Source organism: Mixophyes fleayi, chromosome 1 (assembly GCF_038048845.1).
Source record: "Mixophyes fleayi isolate aMixFle1 chromosome 1, aMixFle1.hap1, whole genome shotgun sequence".
In the NCBI taxonomy this organism is placed as follows: Eukaryota; Metazoa; Chordata; class Amphibia; order Anura; family Limnodynastidae; genus Mixophyes; species Mixophyes fleayi.
This window is the reverse complement of record NC_134402.1, coordinates 355,959,503-355,977,286: the sequence shown is the minus strand read 5'-3', so window position 1 is coordinate 355,977,286 and position 17,784 is coordinate 355,959,503. Positions and strand designations below refer to the sequence as shown.

The 17,784-nt window shown below is 38.3% G+C and overlaps 1 protein-coding gene across 2 annotated transcripts in view; it reads left to right on the top strand.

The window, feature by feature from the left end:
• The window catches only part of KNTC1 (kinetochore associated 1), a 197,179-nt gene that overhangs the window by 81,930 nt on the left and 97,465 nt on the right, over positions 1-17,784 (top strand). For both annotated transcript variants that reach the window (XM_075177790.1, XM_075177780.1), the window contains exons 33-36: positions 10,162-10,229; positions 10,863-11,152; positions 11,638-11,810; positions 15,185-15,282. In XM_075177790.1, the coding sequence (XP_075033891.1) occupies positions 10,162-10,229; positions 10,863-11,152; positions 11,638-11,810; positions 15,185-15,282 (629 nt within the window). The remainder of the gene's footprint in view (positions 1-10,161; positions 10,230-10,862; positions 11,153-11,637; positions 11,811-15,184; positions 15,283-17,784) is intronic.

Genomic DNA, 17,784 nt, shown 5'->3' with positions numbered 1-17,784 from the left:
AACTCCAAAGTAGACAATTGTGGTGTTTGTTCCTTCACCACAGACACAGTACAACATGAAGTGCCTCAATTTGTTTCTCCCCTTTTGGTATTGACTCCACTTTCTAAAATAATTAGCATTGGTATAAGTTGTCAGGATAGAATTTATTGGTTGTTTCCATGTATATTTCTAGGTTTTTGTACATTAGGTTACTTTTTATTTTAAGTTTGACTATCAATGTCTTCCTTATTGCATGTTCTGTAAGAAGGACATGCTTTGCAGATATTCCCCCTCCAAGTTAAGATTATTAGTTAAGGTCCAAAAATAGAATGTACTGACCACAAAGCTGCATGCTGCTTCAGCTCACAAATTGGATACTTCTACTGGTGCAGGTGACGTATTCACCTTAAGTGTGCCTGTAGATGTGACCTATGAGAAGGAATCTAAAACTGTTTACTGACTTATAGTTTTAACATCTTCCGTTTGTGACTGTCATGTAATACTGTCTCTAACACTTAAACAAGACCATTGCTTGCATCGTCCTGGATCTATGTTCGACCGGGACTTTCATGTCCGTATCTTTTTTTGTTGTATTGTTCCTTTTCTCCATGATATATCCTCTCTTAATCCATGCTTTGAAGGCTTTTGATACTCTGAGAGTATTTGGGGTGCCTTTTTTTTTCTTTTATTCTTTACATTGACCTTATTACGGTAATCTTTCTAAGTGAGTTTTGTGTGCCAGATTTCCTTTTCATAGTTGACTTGTTTACACTGCTAGGCCTCCTCATGGCAGTCTTTTTGCAGAGTTCTTCCATTGTTAATTGCTTTTTTGTTTTTTGTTTTTTCTCTCTCTCTTTCATCCACAGGGTTACTGGAAGCACTGGGGTATAGAGGTAACAGAACAGGATCTTGGACACTTTAACTCTTCCTTCAAAAGTTCTTGCTCCTCCCCTGTATACCACCATAGGCTACCAGAACTTTCGTTTTTACAAAGTGCTTGCCAGAGCTGGCAGCATGTTTTTCTTTAGGTTACCATGTCAGCCAGTATCTTTTAATCTTTATCATTGTCTTATTTTTTCCACGATTACCGGTATCTCCACAGACATAGTAGCTGCTAAATGCCTAAAGTGAGTTGCCTTCATCAACATCTGTACAGAAGAAGCCGGCACTGTTTCCCTTAGTTGTGGTCAGTCCCAGGGGCCTACATGAGAGGAGTGGATGCAGAGTCTCTGGTACTCTATTTTGCAGTTACACATCCATCTTGGGATTGTTCACTGCAACTGTATTCTCGTTTTTCCTCACCTTTTAATTATGCCTGGTAACTGGGGTGTTTGCAGTACTAGACATTCAGACAAACAGCATGATTGGCAGGTTGCCTACATTCCATGGTTAGGATGCTTCTCCAAGACATGTGGTTCAATTTCACATCAAATGCCTGAGTGAATGGAATTGTAAGTCGCAGATGCATCCTAGGTCTCCTGACGTCACCGTGCAGACAGTTTTTGATAATCGGTTTTGGAGATAGATTGGAGTTTTACTCAAATCTCTTCCTGATTCAGAAACTGGAGCGGACCTTTAGGCCCATTTAAACCTGAAATACCTGAACAAGTTCAAGATTGAGTCACTGAGGTCTGTCATTAAATGTATGGAACATGGCAAATTTGTGGCGTCCATGGACATCAAGGACTCGTTCTTGCATGTTGCAGTCTGGGACTGACACAAGTGTCTTCGCAAAGTTGCTGTATGGTCCCACAATTTTTAATTTTAGTCTCTAAACTTCGGCCTGTTCCCAGCACTAATGGTGTTCACCCAGAGTATCTCAGTGATGGCTGCCCTTTTCAGATCAAGGGGGCTGACTGTTATTCCCAAGCTGGACGATCTGCTGATCAATGTGGGCTCCCCGCCTTAATGCAAGCGAATGTTCGAGAGAGAGCCTAATCCTTAGAATCTTTATGTTGCATCATCAACTGCAATAAATCCAGCCTGACTCCTTCCCAGTGTATGATCTTCCTGGGACTGCTTTCGACACTGCCCAGCAGATGGTGTTCTTGCCACAGGAGATAATCCTCTCCTTACGTGGAGAGTAGTGAAGTCCCTGTTATCTTGCAGAGTGGTGTCTGTTCAGTTTTGCTTGAAATTCCTAGGCAATACTGTCTTTATCTTCAAGTCTGAACATTTTGCACAGTTTCACTCATGGGAATTCCAGATTGAAACTGTAAATATTCCTTTCTCATTGCTAACTCCACATCCAGGGATTCTTTCGAAGCTGAGGTGTGGTAGATCTCAGTTTCTCATCTTTGAGCAATACAGGGTTGTTCTTTGCAGGCTCTTTCAGGCCAAAGTGGGCTCAAACTTCCATCTTAATAAGGACATTGTGTCCCTGCTTTTCACCTGGCTAAATCTATGGAGTATTGCACCCTCTGGATGTCGTCAGAGCTTTGAGGACCTATTTGCATAGGACAAATTACCTTTTTGGCCCTCTACAAGAGAGTTTAACAGGCATCTAAGCAGACGATTGCTTGGTGAATTACTTTGGTAAATCACCAGGCCTACATTGGGGTAGGAAAGCCTGCACCTGAAAATGTGGCGGCACATTCTACCAGATGTGTGCCGTTTTGATGGTGTGGCACTGGAACTCAGCTGAACAGTTGTGCCAGGCAGCGACCTGATCTTCCGAATATAAGTTCACAAAAATAGACATAAGGCATTGCGGATTCCTACTCCTGAGCGTACCCACCTATAGAACATTTTTGGGACGTCTCGAGTGTTTCCAATGTACCCCACTGGTGAAACAGAAACTTAGATCTTTGTACTTTAAATCCCGTTCTCAGAGTCCAATGAGGGCACTGGACTCCCACCACTTTGGTTCTTGTTTCTGATCTTTCTGTTTCCCTTGTTAAGATCATTACTGTCATCTCTCTCGAGTTCTGTCCTTCTGTCCTTGGGGCTTGGTTAGAAAAATACAGTAGTCCCAGCAGTCTTTAATTGGAATAGAGGGAGGGGGTTTAACATTTTTGTGGGAGATTTAAAGTGCCCAAGCTCGTTTTATTGCACCTCAAAAACCCCAATATTTCCAGTGTCCCCCTCATTGGACTGCAGAGAAACGTTTTTAAAGTAAGGTAAAAATGTCCCATTATATCTTCCCTCAGATTTTGTGGCATCTTTGAGACATGCCCAGTTGTCTAAACTCGCATGTAGCCGTTTACAGAAAAGTATGTGGTGTTGTAATTTTTGTCTTTTTTTTGTTTTTGTTTTTTTTGTTGCTGGACAGATATGTCATTGTTGTAAATCCATATTTGAAGGCGGCTATCCTACCTTTTTGTATATTTTTGCAATGGTTACATTTTTTCATTCATAGCTCCTTATCTTGGCATTGCTAATTAAAAACTGAAGCTAATATCTGTTGGAGCTGGAGTCTCTGTGCCAGTTCTGGGCAATTTTTGACATTCAACGAGGTAGACTTTTCTCATCTATTGTTTTCTTACTAAGGATTAATATTTGTGAGCACAGTGCATTCACTTGGTCCTTTTTCTGCTTTATAAGATTTTGTGAAATGAGACCCCATGTGTTTTTGGTGTTCTAACGCACCCCTCACTTTGTTAGCATCGTTTATTATTTAAATTTGTAGCCACATATATGGTAGACAATCTGCAGAGAAATTTTTTTCTGCATCTTTTAAAATGAGCTGGAGCTGCTATGCTATTAGCTCATTAAAAATGTAAAATGATAAAATATCATTGACTCAAAATGAACTGCGTTCATAGAAAATGATCAGATATTTTTAATGTGTTACTGTTTTCTACCCATGTAAATTGTTTTATACAAATGAAGCAGAAGGAGTGGATGGATTTATTTTGACAACACTGTTTCTTATGTTTTACACATATGACAGCATTAGGGAAGATCTGATAAGTTTAAAAGAAGTTGTCCAGTTTCATAGCTTTTGCCCAAATTAATTCAATGCAGTTTGCAAATGATCATTCTGAATGTCGAAAATGCAATCTGAGACTCTCCGATTTGATTGGTCAGTATGCAAATTCTGGTAGTATGATAATTTGCTATCGGTGCATATAGCCATCGTCGGACGTTAGTATTTTATTTTTGTTTACCATGCCATCCATATCTGTTGTCGTGATGAAACTGGACTAACAGCTTTTGGATATGATTATGGCATGTATTGCTTCTTCCTACCCCAGTACTTGAAAGGCGTACCTACTAAAATGGGCACTGAGTGCGTGTGTAAAATATATATATATATATATATATATATTACAAAAAGACAGGGGGCGCCACATATAGTGTATTAAAAGTGATAAGCAATATAGAGGTATCTCCACAGATAAGAAAACCCCGTACCAGATATGCAAAAAAATTGAGCAAATGTGATGATCAGGCTGACCGTACTAGGGATCCACCTCGGGTCTGGATATCAGGATTCCACGATCATGAACCAAGTAATAAAGGACGATCTGCGGACTCAAATATAGCCACAATAGTGTAATATAGTATAGAAAGAGACCAATCAAGTCTCAAAATACCACAGATTTAATGGCACCACATAAAAAATACAAATGCCCGTACATTGAGCACAATCAAACAAGCTTAACTGTCCGCTGGCACAAACGTGGAGGAAAAGGGTAGCAGCCGGCAACACCTCAGACATCCAGTAATGAGCACAGGGACCAAGAACCTTTCCAACGCGTTTCGTCTTGTAGGTAAGACTTTATCAAGGAGTAATGAATCCAACATGACCACGGGCTCCTATTACTCGCGTCCTTCTACAGAAAAGGCAATGCAAACACGATCTCGGAATGTAGGCGGTAACCTCCAGCTCCCGATACGTCACATCCGGAACTCCGCTTCAGCTATAGCAATTTTATGTGAAGACGGATTTTGTGTTTGAAAAACGTCAGAAGGGGACATTCCCAACACCGAGCCAGAATATCTGTGATAGGAACTAAGTACCGATACATCACATCCGGTTCGTCATCAGCAGTGCATATATTATAAGAGCTAATTCTTAGTCATAAGCCTTAGTGATACATACAGTCACAATTAAAAGCCTAATGAGACTTTACAGCATAAAAATAAATACACAAATAAATAGTACATATAAATAGAGTGAAGAAAAACGCCTCACTATCTAGTACAGAATCCATCTAACTAATCAGCAAAATCACAAAATGTACAAACAATTCTATATACATCTCTACATATTCCCAGATCATAAATGGAACAGACATGTATATAATCATTACAATAGAGTATTTAACAGCATATGGGCAACCCCTTAAAGAGACAAATAGATATTCAGTACCCAGCAGATGGGCTATAGGAGAGACAATGGACTCTATCTAGTACACAAATATATCAGCACTAGAATACCCCATAATAGGAGTTCCATGAGAAATACCTGAAAGGAAAAACCGGCATTAATATATAAATCAATAAATGATTATATCAAAAATGAAGCCATTTCAAATGCTTCATTTAGACCTCTAGGTGCCAGGGTGTCCAATTTATACACCCAATACATCTCTCTACAAGTAAGTTTTTTTTGCCAGATCTCCACCTCGTGCACCCAACACCACATGTTCAATTCCTTTGAACTTAAGACCACCAGGGTCAGCATTCTGACAAGCAGTGAAATGTCTAGATACTGTATGTAGATCTGATCTATTTTTAATCGCCCTCACATGCTCCTGAAGACGTATCTTAAGGGCCCTCCTAGTTTTACCTATATATACCTTTCCACAGGGGCATTCTAATTGATAGATAACTGACGTAGTGAGACAGGTTATACAATCTTTAACTTTATACTCCTTCTGATGCAATGAATCATAAAAGACTTTACTCGAAGGGGAAACAAATTTACACATATTACAATTATTGCATTTGAAGGAGCCTTTTCCCAGATTATTCAGAAATGTAGTCTTATTACCCTTTACCTCTTTAAGTAAACTTGGTGCCAGTAAAGATTTTAGATTCCTAGTTTTCTTAAAAATAATATCCGGTTTTAACGGAACTACCGGACCTAAAATTGGGTCCATACAGATTAAACTCCAGTGTTTATTCAGGACAGATTTTATCTTCCTTTCATCTTTACTATACTCCGTAATAAAAGGGACTAGTGTTTTACATCCCTCCTGTTTTTTATTCTTGTATACCAGCATCTCTCTTCTGTCTACATTATTGGTTTTTAGTAACGCTTCTAAAATAATAATAGGGTCAGGGTACCCTCTCTCCTTAAACCTTTCTGCGAAGATAAGGGATTGTTCCTTATATGAATTTTCATCCGAACAATTGCGTTTAATACGGTAAAATTGTGACCTAGGAATATTATCCTTCCATTTTTTAAGATGACAACTATCATAGTGTAGGTAACTATTTGTATCGACCTCCTTAATAAAGGTTTTCGTATGAATTTCAGGACCCTTACTTTCCAAAACTAAATCCAAATATTCTATACAGCTATCATCAATCTTAGATGTAAATTTTAAATTAAAATCATTTCTATTCAGATAGCTCAAGAATTCTTCCAAAGTCTGAAGGGGACCATCCCAAATTAAGATGATATCATCTATATATCTACGGTAGAAAATGGTGACAGTGGAAAAAGGATTATTATCGCCATATATGAATTCAGACTCCCATCTACCCATAAGCAGGTTGGCGAAACTGGGGGCAAAAATAGTCCCCATTGCCGTTCCGCATATCTGCAGATAGAAGTCCTCCCTAAATTTAAAGTAATTTCTAGAAATAATGAATCTGATAAGTTTACAAATGAATAGTTTGAGCCCATCATCTAGATCTTTATCCAACTGGAGATAGTAATTAACAGCCTCTATACCTTTAGTATGGTCAATAGAGGTGTACAGGGCCTGTACGTCTATTGTAACCCATCTAAAGCTGGGTTTCCACTGTATATCACCCAACAGATGTAACAGAGATGTGGAATCTTTTAGATAAGCAGGTAAAGAAACCACATACTTTTTAATAAAGAAGTCTACATATTGTGACGCAGGTGACGTAAGGGAATCAATCCCCGCCACAATAGGTCGCCAAGGGGGATTCTCTAGAGACTTATGCACTTTAGGCAAATAATAGAATATCGGGATTACTGGTGATTCCTGCAACAAAAATAAATACTCATCCCGAGACAATGTATTCAATCTTAATGTCTTATATAGAATTAACCTTAACTCCTCCACATATTCAGTTGTAGGATCCTGTTCTAACTTAATGTAAGAGATTCTATCGTCTAATAGTCTCACAGCCTCCATAATATAATCTTCCCTATTTAAGACCACAATCCCTCCCCCCTTGTCGGCCTGTTTAATGACAATTTTGTCATTATTCATAAGAGCATCCAATGCTTTTTTCTCAGGAAGTGAAACGTTCTTTTTAGAACTCACTGGAACATTTCTGTGGCAAAGATCTTTCTTAACCAATTGATAAAACATCTCTATGTTACTACCCCTAGATTCAAGAGGATAAAACTTTGAAGGTAACTTAAGACCTGTTGTTGATTTTTTAGAATCTACCAATTCAGTAGCATTCTCGTTTTTCTTCAAGAAATGTCTTTTTAGTGTAAGATTTCTAGTGAATCTATTTAGACCTAGAAATAGCTGAAAATCATTAGATATATTCGTGGGTGCAAAAGAGAGACCTTTGCTAAGTAGTTGCAGTTCATCCTGAGTAAGAGTATAGTCAGAAAGATTGAATATACCCAAGGATTTTGGATCAAGGGATTGTAAAGGGGCAGAAGTCTGTTCTAGTAATGCCTCCTTTTTCTTTCTCTTGAATCCACCTCGTTTGCCTCTTCTTCTATATATCTCCTTTTCATAGGAGAAGCTATTTTTATATTTTCTCTTAGGTGGAACTTTTTGTAAACCGTGTCCTCCTTGGGTGTTATAACAGGGGATAAAAAAATCTTCTTCTGTACTCCAAAATCTTTCCCGCTGTAGTGGGGAGAATCTGTTCCTAAGGGCTAGATGTTGAGGTACTCTTGTATCAAAGGAATTCCGATGTTTATGGGGTACACTAATCCAATCACTTCTATCCTTAAATCTTGACCCAAATCTATTTGCATCAACTTGTGTTCTTTCCCCAGCCTTAGGCCCTTCATTAATCTGTTGTCTAGCCCAGCTGTAGACTTGGTTATTCACATAATCTCTTTTATCTCTGATGTATTTCCTTTCTTTCCTTTCTACCACCTTAGATTCAAGTCTATCAAGTTTCTTATGTAACACTTTCTAATTGATCTTATAATCCTCCTTAGATTTAAGCTTCTCAGCCTTGGATTCTTTATCCTTTATTTCTATTTGGGCTGTTGTAAGTTGCTTTTGTTTCTCAGAAACAATCAACCTCATAAGATTAATAGAACATTCATCTAGAGTCCTATCCCACTCCTTTATGAACAACGGATTATCTATACCAAAAGAGGGGACTTTTTTAATTCTCAAACCTCTAGGGACCCGTTTGGTTTTAATATATTCTTCCAAACCAGCTATGTCCCACCAAATCCTTATTTCTTTGGCTAGCAATTTTTCTAAATTCCCAAAAAAGTTATCTAGTGATTCTTGTTCAGTGGACAAAGTGTCAATATCGGTAAAAATCTTTTGACAATATTCAATTCTCTATTAGCAATATTTTCAGATCTAAACATATTGTAATATAGAACTTTAGCAGCTCAGCTTAAAGTGCAGACAGTGACAATGGGACACTCAAAAAGTTATTTTAGCTAACCAGCGCTTAGTAAAAGTGACCACAGTGAATCTCATATAATGAATTTATACTTAAATGTGGTAGGCAGCTCCCCAGTCAATCAACACCTGAATGCAAGTGTTACACCTAAAAGATAAAATACAAAAAGACAGGGGGCGCCACACATAGTGTATTAAAAGTGATAAGCAATATAGAGGTATCTCCACAGATAAGAAAACCCCGTACCAGATATGCAAAAAAAATGAGCAAATGTGATGATCAGGCTGACCGTACTAGGGATCCACCTCAGGTCTAGATATCAGGATTCCACGATCATGAACCAAGTAATAAAGGACGATCTGCAGACTCAAATATAGCCACAATAGTGTAATATAGTATAGAAAGAGACCAATCAAGTCTCAAAATACCAGCTCTTATAATATATGCACTACTGATGACCAACCGGATGTGATGTATCGGTACTTAGTTCCTATCACAGATATTCTGGCTCGGTGTTGGGAATGTCCCCTTCTGACGTTTTTCAAACACAAAATCCGTCTTCACATAAAATTGCTATAGCGGAAGCGGAGTTTCGGATGTGACGTATCGGGAGCTGGAGGTTACCGCCTACATTCCGAGATCGTGTTTGCATTGGCTTTTCTGTAGAAGGACTCGAGTATTTAGGAGCCCGTGGTCATGTTGGATTCATTACTCCTTGATAAAGTCTTACCTACAAGACGAAACGCGTTGGAAAGGTTCTTGGTCCCTGTGCTCATTACTGGATGTCTGAGGTGTTGCCGGCTGCTACCCTTTTCCTCCACGTTTGTGCCAGCGGACAGTTAAGCTTGTTTTATTGTGCTCAATGTACGGGCATTTGTATTTTTTATGTGGTGCCATTAAATCTGTGGTATTTTGAGACTTGATTGGTCTCTTTCTATACTATATTACACTATTGTGGCTATATTTGAGTCCGCAGATCGTCCTTTATTACTTGGTTCATGATCGTGGAATCCTGATATCCAGCCCTGAGGTGGATCCCTAGTACGGTCAGCCTGATCATCACATTTGCTCAATTTTTTTGCATATCTGGTACGGGGTTTTCTTATCTGTGGAGATACCTCTATATTGCTTATCACTTTTAATACACTGTGTGGCGCCCCCTGTCTTTTTGTATTTTATCTTTTAGGTGTAACACTTGCAGATAGGTGTTGATTGACTGGGGAGCTGCCTATCACAATTAAGTATAAATTCATTATATGATTCACTGTGGTCACTTTTACTAAGCGCTGGTTAGCTTAAAGAACTTTTTGGGTGATATAGATATATATATATATATATATATATATATATATATATATATATATATATATATATATATATATATATATATATATATAATCTATGAGAGAGAGAGAGAGAGAGAGATAGATATAATGAAATATGGATATATGTGTTAAAATAAATGTCTGTTTGCAGATAATCTTCTGAAAAGCGAGATTTGTGAAGCAAACTTACAAATATTTGAAGCAATTTCTAATTTACAGGTAAGGTCTCAACATTTCTGCTTAGGTGTTTCATTTTGTTAGTTAAAGACAGTCACCTATTTCTTTTTTTTTTTTTTTTTCTCCCTGTGGGTCTATTATAAAAAAATATAAAAACAAAAAAAGCATCTCTTAATGTTTCCTTTACTCTTTTTAGATGGTGTTACCTAGTTTCTATGCTGGTGCTAATTAGTCAGCTTGCAAAGTTCACTATTCAGTTAATTTGCCATTGTCCTTTTATTTAATGCCATAGTTCTTATTTTATTCTTATTGAGTAGTAATTGTCTGTCATACAAAAGCTTGCTAGCGTGACATAGTGGCAAGTGATGTGTGTGTCATCCATCATTGGGGTCGTTTACAATGTTTTGTGGTTTGCCAGTAGCAGAAATAGGTAAAAAAATACAATCCTCCTTACTTTGCTCATAACCTGCACTAAGGATAGCTTAAAGCGTGTTTCATGTACTTTCCTTTGTGCTAGACAAAATGAAATAATCACAGAAAATTGTCAAGTTACACTCTCTTTAACATTTATGACATGTTTATAAGTTAACTGACATTAAGCTGGTAATTGACCTTTTAGTTAACTTTTTTTATTAGTACAGTTTTAATCATTTATCGATTTTACTTGTATTGCAGGAAGATTTTGAAATATTCCTTTCACTAGAAGAATATGAAAATCGCTTACTGGTTTCTCTTCTTAGAGAAGAACATATTATAGCTTATGAGACTACAAAGTCCAAGACTAAATCTGAAAAGGCACCGGAGCAGAATCCAAGCCATGATGAGAATTCCAAAGTGCCATCAACAGAGTCCAGGCTATACAGACTTGCATTACTTTTGCAAGTCACTGAGCAGGAGCTTGGTGCTGAACTGGCCTTAAGAGCTTTAGCTGCTGGGAAGGTTGAAAAAGCACTGCAGATATGCAGGTATAATGCAACATTTGAGGTTTATAATGTAACATTATATTTTCTCAAGATTATATTTATTTTGTGACAAGTGTTAGCATATTTAGTTCTGCTTCAGAAGTTCTTGAAACATTCATATCAGTGTGTGTCCTTTGTTGATGTTTCCCTCACATTTTTTTAAAACCTGGTTGTCTGTAAGTATTTTGTTGGGTTTCTTTTTTTTTTTTTTAACATAGCTCATTTTTATAGATTTGAAACATGATTGTAAAATAGACACATTTTTAAAACCGTTTTTGATTTGTTAAAATAGGGGGACACAAACCAATGGGTTAATCCTTCCCCTCTATGAAGTTAACATTTCATGATGATACACTTTAATATCTTGTATTGATAAATGTGTATATATTCGTCCCGATTGTTTTAGATTGCAAACTCTGTAGCAAAAGGTATTCTGTACAATTCACCATGTGTAAAACCTATCTAACAATAATATTTATTCTTGTTAGTGATTTATATGAACATCACTGCAATGCTCAAACTGCACATCTACTCTTTCTAATTTCTCAAAAACTGTGTCAAATGCTGGAAGCAAATACTCCTATGGTAATTCCTTCAGGAATGAATCTAACCGTTGTCACGTATCAGTTAGCTTGTCAAGCATCCACAATATGCAGTCCAGGTAATATCCAGCACTATGAACTTATATCAAAATCATACAAATCTTTATTGATGTAATGTACTTATGTATGTAATTGTACTTATGATGTAAATGTTCTTCTCTTCCCCCTTTTTTTTTTTTTTTTTTTTTTTGAGTCTATGCAGTTCAATATATCCACTTAATTTAAAGCCAACAACAGAACTTCATACCAATGACAATGAAGTATATTGTATCCAGTTCTGCTGGGATATAGCTAATTACTAAGGGCTTTTATCATGATTGTGGTCCAGATGAATTCTTATAATTCAGTCAATCTTTCGCTCTCTCTTCCCGCATGGGGGAAACTGTTAACCATGCTGGTTATAGAGCGTGCTGTGCTGGAGTAGTAGGCCCTATTCAAACTGAAACTTGTTTGTATTCTATCGTCCTTCTCTATGTACCCATTCATTCATGTCTTATCAGTTTTTTAGTGCCCATGGAGTAGGACATGTAATTTTGTTCTGCGTAGGCAGTCTAGATTCTTTTTTGTTTTTGTCTATTATATGCAATAGCAGTGTTCTCTGTTTATGTTTTTTTAATACTGACTTATTTAGCCTTGTATTAGGTCACTGTACTCTCATGGTATGTATATTAATTAGGTCACTGTAGTCTCTCCTTTTGTATATTGAGTACTGACTTTATTTGGCAATTGTGTTTTGCCACTGTACCCTCCTGTTATGGTTGCTGAGTGTGACAATATTTAGCCTTTGTCTTTGGTCACTGTACTCTCTCCACTTTTGATATTGAGTACTGACTTTATTTTTTTAATTTTTTATTTTTTTTAAACTTTTTATTTGTAACAGCAGATTGATATCAATATACAGCACAACCATACATGTTGTTGGCATTAAATAAGAACCAAGGTTACACAATATAAACATCAGGGGAGGAAACAAAACAAAAATACAAATGACTATATAAATATAGATTATATACTATGATACATTCCAAGTGGTAGTTGGGAATTAACGGCCTACGTGGTGAGTGTACAAATGAGGACTTTTCCCGTACCCAAGATAGACCATGTAAGGTTGGATATATATAACGAATAGAACAAACTGCTGTTTTTTTTAACTTTTTTTTTTAAATGGGGGAGGGGGGGGGGATTTCCAAATTGGAAATACATCTCTAGCCTAGAGCCCTATACGCCAGGATGCTAGTGAACAAGAAAGGGGTAGACACAGAATAGAGAAAGTAGAACGACCCAGAGGTAAGTAGATGGAGAATTCAAAAAGAAGCAGAGAGTGTGAGCATGTAAGGCTTACAAATGGCCTGGCATATTGCTATTATTAAAACTGTACCAAGGACCCCACACTTTGTGGAAATTGGGACCTGTATCATGGAGGAGACTTGTCACATATTCCATGGAAGCAGTGTGCCAGGTTCTATTTATAACAGCCTCTCTAGGGGGTTGTGAAGCTTTCTTCCACTCACTGGCTATCTGTATTTTAGCTGCATTATATATATGTCGAACAAGTTTATCCGATGACTTAGAGATCCCTTTGATAGGCTGATACAGTAGCACCGATAGCGGGTTTTTAGGCGCATTGATTGAAGTAACCTGTCTCGTACCAATAACATTACTTCATCCCAAGATCTAGATACTAGAGGACAGTCCCACCAAATATGGAAGAAAGATCCCACATAACCACAATTGCGCCAACAAAGGTCTAAGGCGTGGGGGAAGATAGAGTGTAATCTTGTAGGGACCATGTACTAACTAGTGTAAATCTTGTATGAGTTTTCTCGAATGGCTGTATTAATGGAAGACCTTGAAATCTTTTCACAAAAGAGCGACCATCCCTCCTCGTCCAAATTTACTCCAAGATCCTATTTCCATGCCCGTTCAAACGGTTCCGTGGGAGGGGATGAGGAGGACACGAGAGAACTGTACATGATCGATATGCAGCCACGGCCGCCCGGGTTGTAAATACAATGCCTTTCAAAGGGTGTTGGGGAGCGCAACTTGGACGATTGTGTATGGGCTTGTATAAAGCTTTTTATTCGCATATAGTGGAAATATAAATTACTTGAAAGTACTGACTTTATTTAAACTTTTTAAGTAAGGGACAACGTGTGGATTAACCTCCTAACTCACATCTGCTGACACCTGTTACAATCGAATAGGCATCTGCCATCAACAGCAAACCACTCTAGGTTTGATCGATCGTTCGTCTGTCATTTGTTATTTCAGTCCTATCTTTGTTGGCAAAAAAACAAATGAGGAGATATGGGTGGAGCGTTATAGAGAGGGCGGAGTTTCAATAGTCTCTACTACTCCAGCACCGTGCCCCCATGGTTAGCAGTTTTCTCCAAATGGATACATAGAAATTAAATTTTATGGGAAGTACAAAAATCTTCTTTTCCCTGTTATTATAAGATGGCTGCAGACATTATAATGTCAAGATGTATGGCAACCATTCTGCTTATGAATTATAAAAATAGATGGGATCATCATCAAGCATGTTGGTGAATCCAGTCAGAAGATGATCGCTATTACTCTATGTTTATTATAATCTGACAGAATTAACAAGCACTGGTGACACCTAAAGTGGTCTGGCCATTTAGCCTTACAGATGGTATGTTGAATCTTAATATGCAAATTAGGATTTAAATTCCATTGGGCCTTTGATAATAGGATGTAGTATTGAGCTTATCCCTGGTGTTGGCACATCCCTTAGTTAAAACCAGTAGGTTTCTTTGGAGTCATGCTAGATAAATTTGAAGTTAGAAGTAAATCAAAGTCTGTCTAAAAATTATTGGAACTCTTGGAAAGTCTTTAGTTATTCCCTGCCTATCTCAAACTGCAATCACAACCTAATTTAGACACTGTGAGCCAGACCATTCCCTGCACAAAAGTAGCGTTATGGAAATCAAGTCTATCGTATATAGACAATTACAAAATAGAGTTAAATATGACAAAAATTCATAATGCTTGTTAAAGAAAAATGCTGATTACAAACTAATCTAAATACAAAATTGTTTTCTTAAAATAAGACGATTAAAATCACACCCAAGTAATTCTACTTCCTTGGGAGTTCTTGAAAGTATGGACATTTCATCAGTAGAAAGACTGAGCCCCAAGACATTTTCTAACACCACACTTTTTAAACCATTTTCTTTTTCACCCCCTCTATAAATAGTGTGGAATTTTCTGTGTGTATCCATTGGATATGTTTTGAAAGTGGTAAATATGTTTTAACATCTGATGCTAGTATCACAATTTTGATATTTATGTATACTGAGTTGCCATGATAGTGGATCTCAAGTTAATGTGGTGTGCAACATCATTACATGTAATCAATATTTTATTTGTCACAGACAAAACTAATATATAATGCTTATCGTTCTTGCAGATCTCCTGCTGGATGCTTTGGAATTATGTAAATATACTCAAATAGCCATGGAACTTTATAGACAATGCCAAATCGAAAACTATGGTTTTATAACTAAAGTAAGTAGACCTGCGGGATTTATTTTAACTAATTGTAATAGTGTGTGTATATGTATGTATGTATGTATGTGTGTGTGTGGAGATCCCACAGATGCTCGATTGGATTGAGATCTGGGGAGTTTGGACGCAAGTGAACACCATGAAATCTGTTATCTTCCTGAAAGTATTCCTCAACAATTTTTTTCAGTGTGACATGGCGCATTATGCTGCTAAAATAGGCCACTGCGATCAGGTAATACCGTTGCCATTAATGGGTGTACTTGGTCTGCAACAATGTTTAGGTAGGTGGTTTGTGTCAAAGTAACATCCACATGAATGCCAGGACCCAAGGTTTCCCAGCAGAGCATTGCCTTTGCCAGCTTCCCATACTGCATCCTGGTGCCATCTCTTTTCTAGGTAAACGGCGCACGCACCCACCCGGCCGTCTACATGATGTAAAAGATAATGTAATTCATCATACCAATCCACCTTTTTCCATTGCTCCTTGGTACAGTTCTGGCGCTCACATGCCCATTGCAGGCGCTTCTGATGGTTGACAGTGGTTAGCATGGGCACTGTGACAGGTATGCAGCCCTATTCGCAGCAAGCTGCGATGCAGTGTGTGTTCTGACACTTTTCTATTAAAACCTGCATTAACTTTTTCAGCAATTTGTGCTACAGTAGCTCTTCTGTGGGATTGGACCAGACGGGCTAGCCTTTGCTCCCCGCACGTATTAGTGGGCCTTGTTTGCCCATGACTCTGTTGCTGGTTCACCAGTTGTCCTTCCTTGGACCACTTTAGGTAGGTACTAACCACTGCATACTAATAACACCCCACAAGACATACCATTTTGGAGTTGTCTCGTCTTCACAATTTGGCTCTTGTCAAAGTTTCTTAGATCCTTACGCTTTTTCCTGCTTCAGGAACTGACTGTTAACTTGCTGCCTAATATTTTCCACCCCTTGACAGGTGCCATTGTAACGAGATAATCAATGTTATTCACTTTTAGTGTTGTGGGTGATTGATGTAAATATTGGTTAATGTTATAAGATGCCTTCTCATTTTTGATCAACCTGTGTTACAAGTTTAGTGGTCATTTAAGGAAAAGATTTAGCAATATTTTGTGGTGAATAGGTTTAAAAGCGTAGAATATTCATAATTTGTAATGTTCTTAAGCAAAATATTGTATACATACATTATTAATTATGGTATTCGGAGGGTATGTGTGAGGTACATTTAGGGATGTGGTCAAGTATTTAGAGAGGAGCCAAGTTATGGTTGGCATTGTAGTTTAAAATAAAGACCCTGTGAAGTTTGGATTATTATCCCATTGAATGAGCTAAATACAGAGGATAAAACCTTTTACAGGATTTAATCAAGTTTTGACATGTTTGCAGCAATAATGAAAAAGGGGATTTTTACTCACCGTAAAATCCGTTTCTCTGACTCCATTGGGGGACACTGCGAGACATTGGGGTAGACAGTAGGTGGTCAGGAGTTCTTGTCACTTAAACTGTTAAATTCTGGGACTCTTCCCCTGCTATGCCCCTCCTCTCCAGAGAGATCCTCAGTTTTGAATAACCAAGAGTGAAGTTAAGGAGGTAACATAACCTAAATAGGTCTTAAAACAAAGAACCATAATCAAACTTTTCACACACAGAACTATATACATAGCAAGGGAGGGTGCGCGGTGTGCCCCAATGGAGTCAGAGAAACGGATTTTACGGTAAGTAAAAATCCCCTTTTCTCTTTCCTACCATTGGGGGACACTGCGAGACATTGGGGATATACCAAAGCTTCCTCAAGGGTGGGCATGCTCTGGACCAGCTGCACACATAATCCTGCGACCAAAGCTTGCATCAGCCGATGCAAAGCCCTGAAGTCTGTAGAATTTAGTGAATGTGTGGACGGAAGACCAAGTCGCCGCTCTACACAACTGTTCTGCCGACGCGCCATGCCTAGCCACCCAGGAGGCACCCACTGCCCTAGTAGAATGTGCCCTTAAAGTCTGTGGAACAGCTAGAGAAGCTGAAACATAAGCATCACGAATTGTGGACGTGATCCACCGAGCAATAGACTGCTTAGAAGCAGGCCAGCCTCTTTTGTTGGCATCGTATAAGGCGAAAAGATCTCTGGTCTTTCTAACCTGCGCTGTACGGTCTACATAAATGTGTAGAGCCCGCACCACATCTAAAAGCTGCGTAGACCCTTCTGAAGAGTCCCTTCTTTCCTTGAAAGCCGGGACAACAATTTCCTGATTCAGGTGAAATCTCGAAACCACCTTGGGAACAAAGGATGGCTTGGTCCTAAGAACTGCCCTGTCTGTGTGAAAAATCAGAAAAGGAGGGTCACAGCGAAGAGCCCCAAGCTCAGACACCCTCCGTGCTGAAGCTATGGCCAATAAAAATGCTGTCTTCCATGTAAGATACCTTAAGTCCACAGACTGTAAAGGCTCAAACGGATGTTTAGAAAGAGCCCGCAGAACCAAGTTTAGGTCCCAGGGCTCAACAGGATGACAAAAT